Raw genomic sequence first — 17,096 nt, forward strand, 5'->3', positions numbered from 1 at the left:
AAAAAAATTATTATTACTTGACATTTCAGGCGACCACACATGGGGTATTTTTTTTTTTTTTTTTAGCATTTGAAAACGTTTATTTTTTTATTGAAAGCCCCGATTTAATTTTAAGTTTTTTTTAGATTGAATAATAAATTCTGTGTTGCATTTTTTTTTTAACAAATTCATAAAATCACTACAACGCAAATGTGATTTTTTTAATTAAAAAAATAAAATAAAGCAAAACCATTGTTATGTTTATTATTTCTTTAAAATAAATTTTTTGACGTAATCCTGATGACGTAGCGCGTTGTTATTATTGTGACGTCATGGTGGCGCGTCACCGACGACGGAGCGGAACCGGAATGACGAAACGCGTTATTGGCAGGCGCAGAAATGTGAGAGTGTTACACTGTTTTAGTGTCTGATTTTTACACTATTTTACTTTTTTAAGCCCTTTTTATCCTTTTTTTACTCACTTTGGTTTGTTAAGGTAAGATAACCCGAGTGTACACGCACACCAGTGGCTAATGTTAGCTAACGAGGCGTAGCTTTAGCTTCAAACAACGGGTGAGCTCGATTTAAGTGACGGGTGCGCCAATCAGACACACACTGGGATGTTAATGTATGGTACCGCCCCGCCCAGAGGTCTCGTGTGTTAAATCAATCATTTTCAGACCTATAAAAGAAAATATAACTCGGTTTGGGTTGAAACAATGTTTTTATGATTATTAGCTGCTACTAGAGCTTTTTTATATTAATAAATGAATGCACAGTTTTGATGTTTTTTTATTTAAAAAGAAAACACATGTTTGATTGAAACTACCTGAATTTGTTTTTCCGCTATTTTGGTGTTTTGCAATAATCTTTTAAATATTTAATAGTTGAAAACATTACTCATTCTGATGTAGCTTTTATGCTACTTTTTAAATATTTGGCTGCATGTTAAAAAAAACTTATTGTTATACTGAGTGATGAATACATTTATTAAGAACTGCAAACAATCAGAAATACTTTATTTATTCCAGGGGGAACTTACTTTGTTAGAGGCTAGATAAATATTACAAATTAAAAGAAGAAGCATTAAACAAAGAAAAGAAAAAAAGGTACATATTTATGTAAAAAGACTGTTAAATACAAGTGCACACATTACAGTAGAAAAAACCCCCAATAATAATTACAAATGTAATACAGATATATACAATAATAAAGAAGCTGTCATGTTAAAGTGAGGACTTACTATTGTTCATATTTTGATACATATTTTATGTTATGATATTTATGTGTCTTTGTCACATGTTTACTTTAAAAAAAAAAAAACAATTTCAACCCTTTATCAACACTTTATAAGTGTTACAAATTTTAAATTATGAGACATCACAGTTTCAAACTTTATGGGGGAAACAATAAATATTGATTTAATTTAAACACAAGTAGAAGCCATTCTATTTCTAATGGCAGCTCTTTTATTCACTGTTAATAATTAATTATTGTTTATATTGATCACGTGTGTCCGTCAGAGGAGAATGAGCACCGAAGCGGCCGACCGTGTGGCTGCGGCCAGCAACAGTCGGCCTGGTTCTCCTCTACAGACGTCCTGGTTTGAGTTCCTCCTGGACGTCAGTCTGCTGGAGAAACACCTGCAGACACCAAACTCAGGTCAGTTATAGATGTATAGAGTTAGAGAGTGAACAATAGGAGGGTGGAGTAAGACTGACAGCTCCTGGGTTCTGTAACAGATCCAACGCCGGTCCAGCTGATCGTCCAGTTCCTGGAGCAGGCCTCCAAACCGTCGGTGAACGAACAGAATCAGGTTCAGCCTCCGGTCGACAACCGCAGGAACCGTACCCTGAAGCTCCTGGCCCTGAAGGTAGCAGCCCACATGAAGTGGGACCTGGACTCGCTAGAGAAAGGGTGAGTTTTACGTTTATTGTTATTTCTTTATTTTTCTGTATTCTGTAAAGTGGCTTTGAGTAAAAAAAAAAAAGCGCTGAATAAAATTGATGTATTATTATTAGATGCAGACGAGATCTGGGCAATATATAGAGTCTTAAATTTTGACGATATAGAAAATTATGATATCACCTATATCAAGATATATCTTTTTTTAATGTTTTTATTTATACAATCACACAGTACAAATCACATCAAACAGTTATTTAATATTATTCATAGAGTACAGTCAAGCATATTTTCCATATTTCTGAGATATGTATTTTTCTAACTCCAGCAAGTTCATTTTTATCAAAATCTACAATCTGTATAATGTGACAAAGCAATAAAACAATGGACATGTATGTAAAAATAAAGATTTTGTAAAACGCTTGGCTACTACGTCAGCTGTCAGCTCTCGATCCTCATCTCCACTTAGCGTTAACCTAAATATAAACAAAGAGAATCACTCTCCATGACTATTTTTGTTCATAAATGCCTCTAACAACCTTTTTCTAACAATCTGTGGAGGCAAATGTCAACATCCTGCCTTTACAGTGAAGAAAAATGACTTTGTCTCGGTCATATCACTGGCTGCTGCGCTAAAAAGACACAGCGCTCTGTCTCCAAATCCTCGCTTCTGATTGGTCAATCACACACACGGTGAGCAGGGATGGGAGGGGCCATTTCTACGAGCACAAATCAGTTTTGCTACAAACGTCTCCCAAAATGTGTTGCAAAACTCAAGCAGCGCAGATTCACACGAGAAAAGTAGTTTGTGTTTCTGTAGCGTCAGATTGGAGAAGTTATCACTGGAGAGTTGTGGTTGTAAATGATCATTTATGACTGGTGCCTCCTCCTCCTGCCTCCTGCCCCGCCTCCTCCTCACCTGATTCACATCAGTAATCAGGAGGAGAGGGAGGAGGAGCTTATAAAGTGCTGAGAGGACCAGAAGGAAGGAGGCACAACAACAGACCAGCAGCAGACATGTGGGGATTGTGCTTCTGCTCCTTATTGGACATATTTGTGAGTTTGTTATTTTAGTTTGGACTGGAGATTTCTGGTAGTCCTGTTTTCGTCTTCATGTAGTTTAATGTTTTTGTAGTTTAGAGGGTGGATGCTGGGTCGACAGCCCTGTATTGGGTTGGCCCAGTGTCCTCCCTACTTTTGTTCAGTTTGGCCAGTGTCTCCAGTCCCTTTTAGTTTGTTCTGTTGCTACTTTTAATACTGTAATAAAAACTTTTGATAAACCTTGATTTCTGTGTGGTGTCCTGTTTATGTAGCCTTGGGATGACATCCCAGAGGGGGTTGTAACAACAAGTAATTAAAAAAACATGTGAATAAATGTTGGATTACAAGTTTGCAAATGTAATTTTATGTGTAAATATCAGTCTTCTATAAATTTTTCCCATCATTTGTGACAATAAATTTATTTCACATGTGTGGATTTTTTATACACAAGCTCACATCACTTTCTACAAGCTCTCACAACATATCTACCGTCATAGGTTCTAACCAGTTGAGTGGTTTTCTTCCCAGTTTGACCAGTCCAGTGTTAAACATGCTACTGAACGAGCTGCTGTGTGTGAGCAAAGTTCCAGCAGGCGTGAAGCACGTGGACCTGGATCTGTCCACTCTGCCTCCAACCACCGCCATGGCCGTCATCATCTACAACCGCTGGTGAGAGACGCACAATCTAAATCTAAAGTTCCATTTTTAAATCAAGGCCAAGTTTAGTGGGAACTTTTAATATTGAAATATTTTATATAGCAGTGAATGAGTTCTGCAAACTGTCGTAAAATATGAATCATGTGTAACTGTCTCATACGTTCATTAATCAAAGGTGAGAAATAAAATGATGATCTGATGTGCCGGTATTTATTTTCAGGGCTATTAGGACGATCGTGCTGAGCAGTTTCCCTGAGAAACAGACCAAACCAGGGCCTCACCAGATGAACATGTGAGTGAACGTTGGTTCATGGTCATACGAGCACTGACCACATCAATCGCAATCACTGTATTAGAGACATTGTTTCCGTGGTAACTTGTTCTGTCCATCAAACCTGTTCATGATCAGTCTGAGCAGCTTTCGCCTACAAATCTAAATGTTAAAAAGTATAGAGGATGATTTTCCCCAAATTTAGGAAAGAAAAGCCCTCTGCACATGCGCAACACTTTCCCTGCTGAAGAGGGAATGCCTACGTGTGAGAGAACGTGCCCGAGCCCAGTTTTTCTCGTGCACAGCTCTGTTGACAAGTTGGAGTCGGCATCGCTCATACAGGTTTATTTTCTAAAACCAGATTTGCCTCAGCAGCGATCATGTTGAGTCCAGACTCTGAGTCAGAATCTGGACGCGATCGTTTCTGAACAAACCTAAACGTGGTGATTTTACAACTTTATAACATTTATTATTTCCTACTATTAAAAAAATGGCTGAGGTGTCAATCTTACATTTTAAACCTTGTTTTTAATACGTTCTTTCCACTGTGAATGCATACGTACGCACCGCTCCAGAAACTTCCTTTATTACCTGTATTTGATTTTTATTAGAACAAACGTCTGGTTTTAGGCACAGAAAACCAATAATCAACAGATACTGTATATAACGCCTGTAGTCACTCGCTCCCACACGCTTTCCCTCCACTTTAAATGAAATAAATAGCTTCCTATACGGTGAAAAATACTGTAAAAGTATTGTTGAGTCTGATCTTGCTTTTTTCCCTGACTCAGGTTGAGTGTTGTGCAGCAGGAGAAAGAAATGACTGAAAACATCCTCACCGTGGTAAACACACACACCAGGGTTGGGGTCAATTATAATTGTAATTGATAATTAATTATGATTGTAATTTAAAAAATCTGTTGCTGTCATAATCGTAATTGAGTTTAGATAATTAACTTTGTAATTGCCATGTAAATTCTATAAGACTTGTTAAATTATAATTACTGGGGATCTGTGTGTTACAGTTTTATGTACAATTTTATACATATGTAATTAATAATTGTTAAAATATGTTTCATATGAAGCTTTTACCACATTTTACCATTAAAAATATATAAATGTAATTGACACACACGCACTCTTCAGCGTTTGCTGTTTTGTGAGATGTGTGGTTCTGTGCTGTGACACAGCTGAAGGAGCAGGCCACTGACTCCATCAGCGTGCTGGAAGGAGCTCTGAGGCTGAAGAAAGACTTCTACGTCCACACTCTGAGAACTCTGGACCTGCTCAGCAGCGCCGACGCCGCCGCCAACGGAGAAACGGAGTCGTCGACCGCAGGGCTGTGCATCAGTGCTGATGAGCTACACTGTCAGGTGTGTGTGTGTGTGTGTGCACTCATACTGGGTAGATGTTAATGCACTGCTTCTCAAAGTGTGGGGCGCGCCCCCCTGGTGGGAAATGAAGACATGACAATTTCATTTTCATGCCAATCTTCTTAAAAACTATTTGACAATAAAGATCAATATCACTAAACAAAACAAGTACACACAATTAAAGTAATAATTAAAAGACATTAAATTATTAGATATGGACCTGGAACTAAAATGCAAAAATAATGATTTTTGACATCATGTGAAGTGGAACAATTAAGAAACTTTCAATAGCAGACTTAAAAGTTAATTTCCTTTTTTTTCTTAATAATTTTCAGATTACAAACAATATTTTTGTTTCCTCTAGTTTTCACTACTGCACTTTTACATTTGTTTTTTAATGTTAAAGTTTTCTTTTTAAAATAATGAATTCATCAAGTCTTTTTTCTTATTAAAACAAAAAGATAAAACTATTAACTTGAAATTGTGCTAAAAATGCTTAATACATGTAATTGAGTTAACTATAATTGCGTATATATATTTTACGGCTCATTTTGGCCGATAACTAATTTTGATACCAATATTTTTCCCCTCAAACATAATTGCAGAGATGATCTAGTTCCTGTAGTGGAATTAAACAGAATTATTCCACAGATTATTTATCATGTCGGCAATCACAGATATGAGACAAAGCTGAAAATGATATAACGTCACTAATCAATACTTGTGCAAAATAAAAAAATTAGATTTGTCGGCATGGGAAGTGCAGTGGAACAATGAACTTGAAAAATTTATTTCCTTTTTTTTATTTTTAAGCTTTTTGTCACAATGTAGTTATTTGCTGTATTTTTGACTATTGCACTTTTACATTTGTTTTTTTCATGCAAGGCATTAGTTCAATTTAGTTTTATTTATTATTAAATATGATGCATGTTCCTGTTCAATATATTTGAAAATGTTATTTGTCACAAGTATTTGTGGGGCTTGAAAGTTTAAATATTTAACGTATGTGTGTTTGTAGGTTCATTATGATCTGGGAGCGATTTTCTTCCACCAAGGCTGCACCGACCAACCGGCCTATGAGAAGGCTCGGGATCACTTCAGACAGACCAATGAGCTGCTGAAGAAGGTAAACAACAACCGTAAACGCGTACATAGAGTCGCTCACACACACTGACCATCCTGTGTGTCCTCAGCTGGACTCTAACGTCCACGTTCACCTGGACGAGAAGCGTCTGGCCGGCTACTGGAACGCCTGCAGAGCTCTGACCGGAGACTGCGACCCCTCCGACCCGTGGACGACCCCCTACGACCACATCAACGGCCTGATCCGGGCACGTAACTACCAGGTGAGAGCAGATTTAAAGGCTTTCCCACGCTGAGTCATGACTCAGCAGCATGTGTGTGATCTGTCTCACAGGCTGTAGTCGAAGCGTTCATCAAAGACAACTCATCACGCAGCTTTCCTAAAGACTTCAGACGCTCCGTGCTCAGAGAGTTCATGTACAAAATCCAACAAGGGTGAGAACACAACACACTCAAGTACTGCAGAACAACTGTCAAACTCATGGTCCGGGGGCCAAATCTGGCCCTTTGGAGCACCTAATTTGGCCCGCAAGCGGGAGTAAAAATTACATAGAAAACATGAATCATTGTGTAAATGAAACTCAATATTTGCAGGGATTTGGTTTTTTCTAAAAAACAGGTGAAAATCTTAAACAAGTGAATCTAAAAAAAGCATGAAAAACACATGAGAAAATTTAAAAAACAGGTAATCTAAAAAAAACACTTAAATTAAAAAAAAAATCACTCGAAAATCTGAAAAACATTTGAAAATCTAAAAAAAAAACCTTGTGAAAATCTAAAAGAAACACGTGTAAAAATAAAAAAACACATGAGAATCAATAAAATGTGAAAATTGTGGATATATTTGAGACAAATATCTCCCTACATTGATCTGCATTTTTACCTTTTTATTTTTGTGATCTTTGTTTTATGAAACACTTTGTCTTTATCAGACTATCAATAATAAATAACAGAACCCAGTGTAACACTCGTATTGTTGGGGTGTCTGTGTTCAGGGAGTCGGGCCTGGAGGAGGTTTGTCACAGGTTGTGTGTTTGTAACGCCGTCCGAGACGCTCTGCAGGGAAAGATCCTGAGCGTTTGTTTCCAGCAGCTGCTTCTGAAACCCAGTAAACGCCTGGTGGACTTCATCTTAGAGGTGGTCATGAAACACCTCACCAAACACTAGCTCAGATTTATTATCACAGTAGTAGATTAGTTTAAATCAATCTGTTGGTGTTTAAAACGTGGGAGGAATTGATCCTTACTGTTTTCTAGGTTTGTACTCGTTCCCTGGAGAAAGATCGAGCTTTGGAGAAGTCCAGAAGAAACATGGCCAACTTCCTGAAGTGAGTAAGAATTCCAGCAAGTTCATTTTGCCTTCTTTTTAAATAATATGTTAAGGTTTCATTTATTCAAAGTAATCAGTAGATGCCTCTGAACTCCTGACCTGTTTCAACTGTCAGTCTTCCTCAAAGTAAAAAAAGTTTCTGAATAACTGAAACCTCAATATATTGTTCCTGGTGAGTTCTGAGCATCACAAACTAAAGCAGACGTTCTGTATCTAACCTTAAATCCTTGATGTTGTGTTTCCAGGACTGTGTGTGAGAGTCTAGACGATCGTTCTCTGATCTTATTCGTGTCGTCTCATAAACTCTTCATGGAGCTGCTGACGGAGGAGGAGAGGATGCTGCTGATGGAGCAGATGAAGAAGAAGTCGGCTACGATCAACCTCAGCGCTAAACCTCTTCCTTCATTCTACGACATTCCAGGTGCCAACGAGTCTCCTGTTTTACTCCTCACGCTGGACGATTGGTAAAACTTCTCCGTCTCATTCCGCGTTTGCTCGTTTCTGTAGCGTCGGCCAGCGTGAGCATCAGGCAGCTGGAGCAGCAGCTCATCCTGTCTCTGGAGCCGTTTAAGATCCGACAGATCCTGAGCGAGCTGCACAGCATGGCTGAACGACCTTATTGGAAAGTCAACAGCAAGGTAGGAGACTTGCTGTGTTTTACAATATGGATCATCACTAAACACAGTGTCCCTCATTTATCAACCTTGTGTTAAAATGGGTAAAAAAGTGAGTTCACATGAGGTCGTATGACATGTGATTTATTCAATATTTGTAGCTGACCAATCACAGCGTACAAATAATCAGTTGGTGATAAATCTGTTGGCTGAATTTGATCGTCATTAGCATGTTTTGGAGACCCCGCCCGCTGAGGTTAAACAAGTAAATAAACTTTTCCAAGATGAAAAATTGACATCATATCTGAGGTGGCGCAAAACAGATAATCTTTTTGAATGTGTGAAAAGTGGAATTAAAGGAACTCATTTAAACACTAGCGTCAGCTCCTGATGTCTGCCCCCCTGTGTGCACTGAGAACAACTATACAACAGAGTCTGTGTGTGTGTCCTGGAGACACACACAGAAATATGTTTATATTGGCCTCGGTTCGCACGGTTTAGAGTACTGCTTTTCAATCTTTGGGTCGGGACCCTATGCGGGGGGCGCCTGAAATGTCTAATAATTGGTACAAAAACAGGTATAAGCTGATGAAATGTCTATTTTGTTTTGTTTTTTTTTTTATTGATTTTGATCTATTCTGAATGTTTTCAGACCTGACATGAGAGCTGATCGTAGCATACAATCACTTCACAATTGATAAATACCAAAGTTTACGTGAATTTGGTCGAAGGCATGTCATACGCTCAGATCTGAACGTACGAATGGTTGATAAATGAGAACCAATGTGTGATGTGTTTTTTTTTTTTTTTTTTTTATTATTTTTTTTTATTTGTTTATTGAACGTGTAGATTAAAGACGTGTTTAACTCTGTGACGTTCCCACAGTGGGAGGTTCCTGCAGATTACGTCTCTGTGATCCTGGGCATCAAGGACAGCCTGACTAAAGACCTGGTCTACGTCCACATGGCCAAAGGCCTGCACTGTATATCAGTGAAGGTCTGATATAGTCATATTCATTATTATAACTATGATCCACTGTGTAGTCATCACATTTTCATCCTCCTACAGGACTTTCATCACGCGAGGCAGCTCTTCTCCTCCTGCCTGGAGCTCGTCACTGAGTTCTCTCCAAAGCTGCGTCAGGTGATGCTGAACGAGATGCTGCTGCTGGAGGTCCGAGCCCACGAGGCGCTGGCAGCCGAAGGCAGCAAGGAGAGACCACCCCCCGACCTGGTCAGCAGGGTCCGAGGTTACCTGGAGATGAGGATCCACGGTGAGCAAACCAAAGTCTTCTGTAGTTTAGTGACGTCATCAGAGCTCTAATGAAGCCTGTTCTGATTGGTCTATAGATCTGCCTCTGCGTCAGGTTGTGGGGGAGGAGTGTGTGGCCTTCATGTTGAACTGGAGGGAGAACGACTACCTGACTCTGCAGGTGCCGCCATCTTTGGTCATGAACAACCCCTACATCAAGGTAACGCCCTAATGCAGAGGCTCCTCCTTCAACATCAGTGCTCCTCACCTTTGAAATGTCCTTATTAGTAGATCTACGTCTAAAAATCCACATTTTTTGAATGGAAAGTAAAAGCATAATGTCCTCCTCACACTCTTTAATTAGCTCATACAATAACAACTAATATGGATCAACGCCTTCAGGAACTCGACTTTTAAATTGATTTTGACCAATTTTCTAAAGATTTTAACATAATTTTCGGGTATTTTCTTGGATTATTTGCCAGAAATGTGAGTCGTTTTGTCACAATTTGTGTTATCTTATAAAAATACAACTACTTTACAGTTTTAGAGCCTGTGTTCCTCCATCGTGAAATCATGTGATTGATGATGTCACACGGCCCCACTGCCTGTAAACATCTTATTGTTTTCTATTGGAGTGAAACATTCAGCCTGATTTTTAGATTATTTAGTAGATTTTTCAGACAAAATGACAACTTAAGCTGTTTTAGGTTGCTCTAAATCACATGCATCAATCTCAAAATCTGGCCTTTTAAGACCATCTAATTCGGTCCACAGGAGAAAGTTAAAAATACAGAAAAAAACGTCAATTGTGTAAATTACCAAGTTGTAGATATTTGAGCCCTTCCAAATACACAATATTTGGGGAATCGCAATCTTTCCTTGCTTTTATCAAGACTTTGAACAATTTGAGATTTAAAATGATTTAAGAACTCAATTTCCCTGTAATTGTCACATAATTTTCATCCAAATTAAACAAAAATCAATGAAATTTAAGAGAAAATCCAGTAGTGGCTGAAATCGGTCACTAATTCCTTGAATATTGTCTGTGCCTTACATACTTTATATATCATTTATTTATTAATTGATTGTTTTCCCACCTAATATCTGCGCCGCACTCAAACCCTGAGAATGGAAATGTTTTTGGGTTGGAATCCTTCAACAGTCTAGGATTTACTCACTAACTTCAGCCACCAGAGCGTGTCAGCTCACTCTTTAAGGGAGAGTAAAGGTCCCTTAAGAGAGCTCTTCTTCTCTGCTTCATTGTCTACTACCAAACCACAGACGATGTGTTTTGTTAGACATAGATCTTTTAATAAGGACATTTCAAAGGTTTTAGGACACATTGTAAAAACAGTGGAGGATCCCTTTAAGGCTAGCATGTTGCTATCTCAGCTTGGACAGCTTCTGGCCTCCACCTGCAAAGAGCTCCCAGGTCCTAAAGAGAGTCGACGCACTGCCAAAGAGCTGTGGGACGTGGTGGTTCAGATCTGCAGCGTCTCCGTCCAGCACAAGAGGAACAACGAGGGCCGTGTGGGTCTCATCAAACACAGAGAGTCGTCCATGGGCATCCTGCAGCGGTACGACACACAGCTGCACTTTTTTATTTTCTAGTCTTATCTTTTTTGTTGGGTTTAATAGATTTTTTTTTTTTTTCCCCCAAGTCAATTTGTGTGTTTTTGTTATTTTTGTGCTTTTGTTGTTTGTGTTTTTGGAGCATTTTTTTTTGTGTTCTTCTGTGATTTTTTTTTTTTTTTTTTTTTTTCTGTTTTTGTTGTTTTATGCATTTTTCTGGAACTTTGTATGTTTTTTCTGAGGTATTTTGTGTATATTTCTAGAGTTTTTATTGATATATTTAGTCTACTGTGTGTTTAGTCATTTTGTGTATTTTTTGTTGTGATTTTGTATATTTTCCTCTTTAGTGTGTTTTTTAGGGTCATTTTATGTATTTATTTTTTGTTCTGTGTATTTGTTGTTTTGTGTGGTCATTTTACTGTAATTTTGTATGTTTTTCTAAGTCATTTTGTGTAAATTTCTGAAATTTTTGTTAATATTTGTAGTCTTTTGTGTATTTTCATTGTCATTTTGTATGCTTTTTTTGGGGTAAGTTTAGAGCCATTTATCTTGTGTTTTTCTTTGTATTATCTGTTTGTAATGTCATTTTGTATATGTTTTTTTTTTTCTCTCATTCTGGAGTTATTTTATATATTTTTTCTGTCGTTCTGTGTACAGTATTTTGTTTTTTTGTGGTCATTTTGTTTTTATGCATTTTTCTGTAACTGTTTTTTTTTGTTTTGTTTTTTTTTGTAATTTTTTGTATATTTCTGTACATTTTGTTCATACGTGTAGTCTTCTGTGTATTTGGAACCTTTTTGTATATTTTCTTTCTCCAGGAGCAAGTTCATCACCTTCATCAAGAAGCTCAGAGTGAGTGTCAGCACTGATTGATGGATGGATTGATTGATTGATGAATGAATGATGTGATGAGCTCTGATTGGTTTCCTGCAGGAGCCACTGGTGCTGACCACGTTGATCTCCCTGTTTGTGAAGCTGCACAGCATCGTGAGGGTACGACCCACGTCTGTCTGTCTGTCTGTCTGTCTCATTAGCATCACTTTTTATTCTAAATGTTTTCTTCAGGATGACATAGTGAACGAGGTGACAGCGGAGCATCTTTCCATCTGGCCTTTCACGCTCCCCAAGTACGTCTGAGCTCCGCCCACACATACACACACCAACAGTTGTTCCGTGTGTGTGTCAGGGTTGGGGTCAATTACAACTCAATTATGATTGTACTTGTAATTGACTTTCAGGAGGAAAATAACCACAATTAATCACAATTTATGAGCCTTTAATAAATAACCCCATAAAACTTAACTTGTTAGCTTTCTGTTAGCATCTCTTATGACAATTCATCTGTTTGACTCATGTCTTAAATCAACTGTAAAATACACTAAAAAATATTATCTATCATCTCATTAGTTTCTTATCTCTTGTTTATCTTGTTAGGCTTCCTAATCAATGAAATGATTGATATTAATATTGGTTTTTTTTTTTTTTCTCAGTGTACAGTGCAATAAAAAATGTAATGGTAAAATTATCCTCAATAGAACTGACGGGTAAACGTCATATGTAACGTATTTGAATCATTAACTATGTATGTGTAAGAAATAGAACTGTAACATGGTTCCACAGGTTTGTTTAATTAAATATATAGATAAATATAGAATTTTCATGCCAACTACACTTACAAGGTCAATTATCTGAATTCAATTATAATTACAATAGCAACAGATTTCAATTAATTACAATTACAGCAACAGATTTCAATTAATTACAGTTATAATTGTAATTAATAATCAAATACACAATTATAATTGATGCAATGTGTGTGCACACTGAGCAGCATCCAGGCGGTGGACGTGGAGGCCGTGGCTGTAACTGTTAAAGAGTTGGTGTCGTACGCGCTGACGCTGAACCCAAACAACCAATCATGGCTCGTCACGCTCGCTGACATTTACTTTGGTGAGAATCTAGGAACACGACTCACTGAGATCAATCTGAGAGTTAAACATGTGACTGTGTTCTCTCTGTGTGCAGTAACCAATCAGTACTCGGCTGCTCTGAACTTCTACCTCCAGGCTGGAGCCGTGAGCTCAGACTTCTTCACCAAAACCGTTTCTCCTGATGTTTACACAGACCAGGTGAGACACAAACCAGGAAGTGATTCAACCAAAGCAGCAGATGCACTTTGTGATGAACCATTAACATGACTTGTTGTAGCATTACCAACGTTTCAACGTGTTTGACCTTTTTTTTGCCTGTTTTTATGAATTACTATAGCCTTACATCTGTTTTGAGGTGTTTGAAAGTTTTTCACCATATTTCATGACCTTACAATAGCCTTACCTCCAATTTGAGGCGTTTGAAATGATTTCGCCCGTTTTTATGCCTTACTAGCCTTACCTTTATTTCGAGGTGGTTTAAATTTTTTTGCCCAAATTTATGCCTTGTCTCCGTTTTGAGGCATTTGAAATTTTTTTGCAAAATGTTACGCCTTACTAGCCTTACCTTCGTTTTAAGGCGTTTGAAATTATTTTGTCCATTTTTATGCCTTCACTATAGCCTACCAACATTTGAGGTGTTTGAAAATTTTATGCAAAATTTTGTGCCTTACTAGTTTTACCTCCTTTTTAAGGTGTTTAAGACTCTTCGCCCGTTTTTTTGCCTAACTATAGCCTTACCTTTGTTTTTTGAGGTTTGAAATTTTTTCCCTCGTTTTTACACTTTCACTATAGCCTCACCAACGTTTTGAGGTGTTTGAAATGTTTTCTCCAAATTTTATGGCCATACCTCCGTTTTTGAGGCTTTGAAAATGTTTTGCAAAATTTTATGCTTCACTAGTTTTACCTCCGTTTTGAGGTGTTTGAATTTTTTTTTGCCCAAATTTATGCCTGACCTCCATTTTGTGGTGTTTCAAAATTTTATGCCTTACTAACCTTACCTCGGTTTTGAGACGTTTTAATTTTTTTCACTAAATTTTCAGCCTTACTATAGCCTCACTTCCATTTTGAGGAAATTTTTTTGCCAAATTTTATGGCCATATTTCCGTTTTGAGGCATTAGAAAGTTTTCTGCCTGTTTTTATGCTTTACTAGTTTTATCTCCGTTTTGAGGTGTTTAAAATTTTCATCTTTATTTAAATTTGCTTTATTTTTGCGTCATGTGTCTCTAATTCTGCAGCTGTGCGATGAACATTATTTTATCTCTTTCTAACATCTGGACTGATGTTCACAGGTGCTGAAGAGGATGATCAAGTGCTGTTCGATGATGAACTGCCACACACAGGTAAAAACACACACACACAGGGTTTAATGTTTATATTTAGTATTAAACTGTTGATGCTTTATTTACAGGTGGCTGTTCTGTGTCAGTTTCTGAGGGAAGTCGACTACATGACGGCGTTTAAAGCTCTGCAGGAACAGAACAGGTTCTAATTCACATACACTTTCTATTGCTATCATACATTTATTTATACACAAGTTACAGGAAACACTTTATTTTGAAGTCACATTTTAATTTAATCTTTTAAACACAAAGTTTAGGTGGGAAAATGAGGATGGATTTATAAATAGTGAGAAACGCAGTTTAACAATGATAGTGGTTTAATGATGTGACGCATCTGCATTTAATTTAGTATAAATATGTAGTAACTAAGTATATATGTGCTCACTTTTCTGTTTTTTTATTTGTTCTTTAATTAAAAGTGTTGTATCATAATTATGTTTACAACTGTCCAGCCATGACTGCCGTTTCAAAAATATCTTTAAAATGTATTTTCTGCCTTGTTTTATTTCTATTTTATTCTTTGGATTATCAATATCATTAATTAGATTAATATTTGACAAAGTGAAAGTATAGAATGCAGTTGTTTAAGACTGTTTTATTTTAATTTGAAAAAAAATCTAAAATGTATATAATTAATAATTAATTCAAATAAATCAATTACTAGATGTTCCATGTGACCCCAAGGTTAAAAACTCTGAATTAGGGTCTGTTCAAGCTTAATAAACATAAATAAACATTTTCAGTGGATATAATTTTAAAACCAACCTGTTCACATTAAAGAAAACTGTTGTCATGGCAACAGAACAGACACCGGTGACTTCTTCAAATACAACGTAGTTTTTTTCTGGCACACGTTAGTGCGTTGTCATGGTATTTATTTTTATTTTTTATTTTTACACTTTTCCTCTTCTTGAATTTGTTTCTGTTTCTTCTTCGTGTTCCAGTCACGACGCCATGGACTCGTTCTACGACTACATCTGGGACGTCACCATCCTGGAATATCTCACACGTATCCTTTATGTTCCATGATTTATTCTAAACATCAGGTTTTTCTTTTAGTGTTTTTAGATTTTTTTTTTCCTGAATCTTTTCTCAGATATTCATCACAAACGAGGAGAGATGGAGAAAAGACAGATAGCAGTGAGTGTTCCTTTAACATTTAACATTTGGTTTTAGTCAGTAAAAAGTTACAGCATTTATTTAGGATAAAAAATAGTCATAAAAACTTACATATTGTAACTTTAAATTTCAAGGAATTCAATTTATTTCTGTACATGGAATTAATACTAAATCTATAGACAAATGTGTATAAACTGCAGTTTGTATTTTTTCTTTCTGAAAAAAACAAATTGTTTCGTTAGCTCATGAAGTTAAAATATATAGGCAGATAAAATAATTTATAAAAACCCATTAAAGTTGGACAGTTGTTGCTGTTTAACTGAAAATACTCTTTAAATTGGTACAAAGACTAAATGTAATTGAACCGACTCATAAAAGCAGCATAAATTAAAAAGTATTTACTACACATTCTCATTTGTGGTGTTTTTACTGAACGTGGCAGTAAAATGAGAGGTTTATTTTCAGGTGTGCGCAAATATTTGAATCTGGTTAAAAATAAACGTCTAATTGTGAGTTAAAACGAAACAAAAATGGAGTCGAGTATAAAAACACTTGTGCATTTAACTCTGTCTCTACCACGTTATCACTGCATTAGAAAGTATTAACCTTATAAGTAAATGATTTTTTTTTAAACTAAGTGTGTTTTATTGTGTGTGTTTCTTAGATCAAAGCCATCGGCCAGGCGGAGCTGAACAGCAGTAATCCAGAGGAGGTTTTATTACTGGCTGCTCAGAAGAGGAAGAAGCGTTTCCTCCAGGCCATGGCTAAACTCTACTTCTAACAACGAAGAGACTCATCAGGGAGGAAGTGGACATTTTATTTTGTAGCAGGGAATAAATACATGTGAATGACATCGTTGTACTCAGGGTTTTTTTTTTTTCAAATTTTATTTACAAACTGTAAATGTTTGGTTGTTTGTGCAACAGCAGCAGAAAATCAAACTTCACCTGATTTTATATTAAAAAACGTTGACTTTTAAAAGAATTATTGCACATTTCCTCATTTCTTAGAAATGACCTGGTTTACCTGAATCAAACTAAGCTTAAACTCTCAGCACTGACAGATATTTAAAAATAATAGTGGTTTAAAAAGAAATCTGAAGGTTCTCAGATCAGACTCATCTTCTCTGTGCTACTGGGAGGAGTGGGAAACTGGCACAGCACCATGATCTCACTGGCTTTGTCCTGGAGAGATAGAAACATGTTATTCTCTGATTCACCACTAGGGAGCAACACAGTCACATGTTTAAATGGACACAAGTGAGGCATAAAAACGGGCAAAAATATTTAAAACAATTCAAAGCTGAGGTAAGGCATAAATATTGGCGAAAAAAATTCAAACGCCAAAAAACGGAGAAAAGGCTATAGTAAAACATAAAATTTGGCGAAAAAATTTCAAACATCTCAAAATGGAAGTAAGGCTATAGTGAAGCAAGAATTTTAGCGAAAAAAAAATTCAAACGCCTGAAAACGGAGGCAAGGCTATAGTAAGGCATACAATTTTGCAAAAAAATTTCAAATGCCAAAAAACAAAGGTAAGGCTATAGTAAGGCATAAAATTTGGCGAAAATAATCAATTCATCAAAAAACGGAGGAAAGGCATAAAAACAGGCGAAAAAAGTTGAAAC

At 36.8% G+C, this 17,096-nt stretch overlaps 1 protein-coding gene across 2 annotated transcripts; it reads left to right on the forward strand.

Annotated features, from left to right (window-relative positions):
• Window positions 1–325: 325 nt before the first annotated feature.
• Window positions 326–16,330, forward strand: ints8 (integrator complex subunit 8). Of its 2 annotated transcripts, none has more exons than XM_028460684.1 (28): window positions 326–380; window positions 1,503–1,641; window positions 1,722–1,896; window positions 3,454–3,594; window positions 3,803–3,874; window positions 4,645–4,696; window positions 5,044–5,226; window positions 6,245–6,352; window positions 6,420–6,572; window positions 6,644–6,744; window positions 7,305–7,446; window positions 7,566–7,636; window positions 7,884–8,059; window positions 8,146–8,276; window positions 9,138–9,248; window positions 9,321–9,525; window positions 9,602–9,723; window positions 10,899–11,083; window positions 11,897–11,930; window positions 12,012–12,071; window positions 12,144–12,205; window positions 12,910–13,028; window positions 13,104–13,207; window positions 14,300–14,350; window positions 14,419–14,492; window positions 15,295–15,359; window positions 15,447–15,490; window positions 16,134–16,330. In XM_028460684.1, exons 1-28 carry the CDS (start codon window positions 348–350, stop codon window positions 16,248–16,250), a joined length of 3,030 nt encoding a protein of 1,009 aa, XP_028316485.1. In that variant the 5' UTR covers window positions 326–347; the 3' UTR covers window positions 16,251–16,330. The 2 variants fall into 2 exon arrangements, with proteins under 2 accessions (XP_028316485.1, XP_028316486.1); XM_028460685.1 differs by having other exon boundaries at window positions 339–475; window positions 16,134–16,250.
• Window positions 16,331–17,096: the final 766 nt, after the last annotated feature.

Source organism: Gouania willdenowi, chromosome 11 (assembly GCF_900634775.1).
Source record: "Gouania willdenowi chromosome 11, fGouWil2.1, whole genome shotgun sequence".
In the NCBI taxonomy this organism is placed as follows: Eukaryota; Metazoa; Chordata; class Actinopteri; order Blenniiformes; family Gobiesocidae; genus Gouania; species Gouania willdenowi.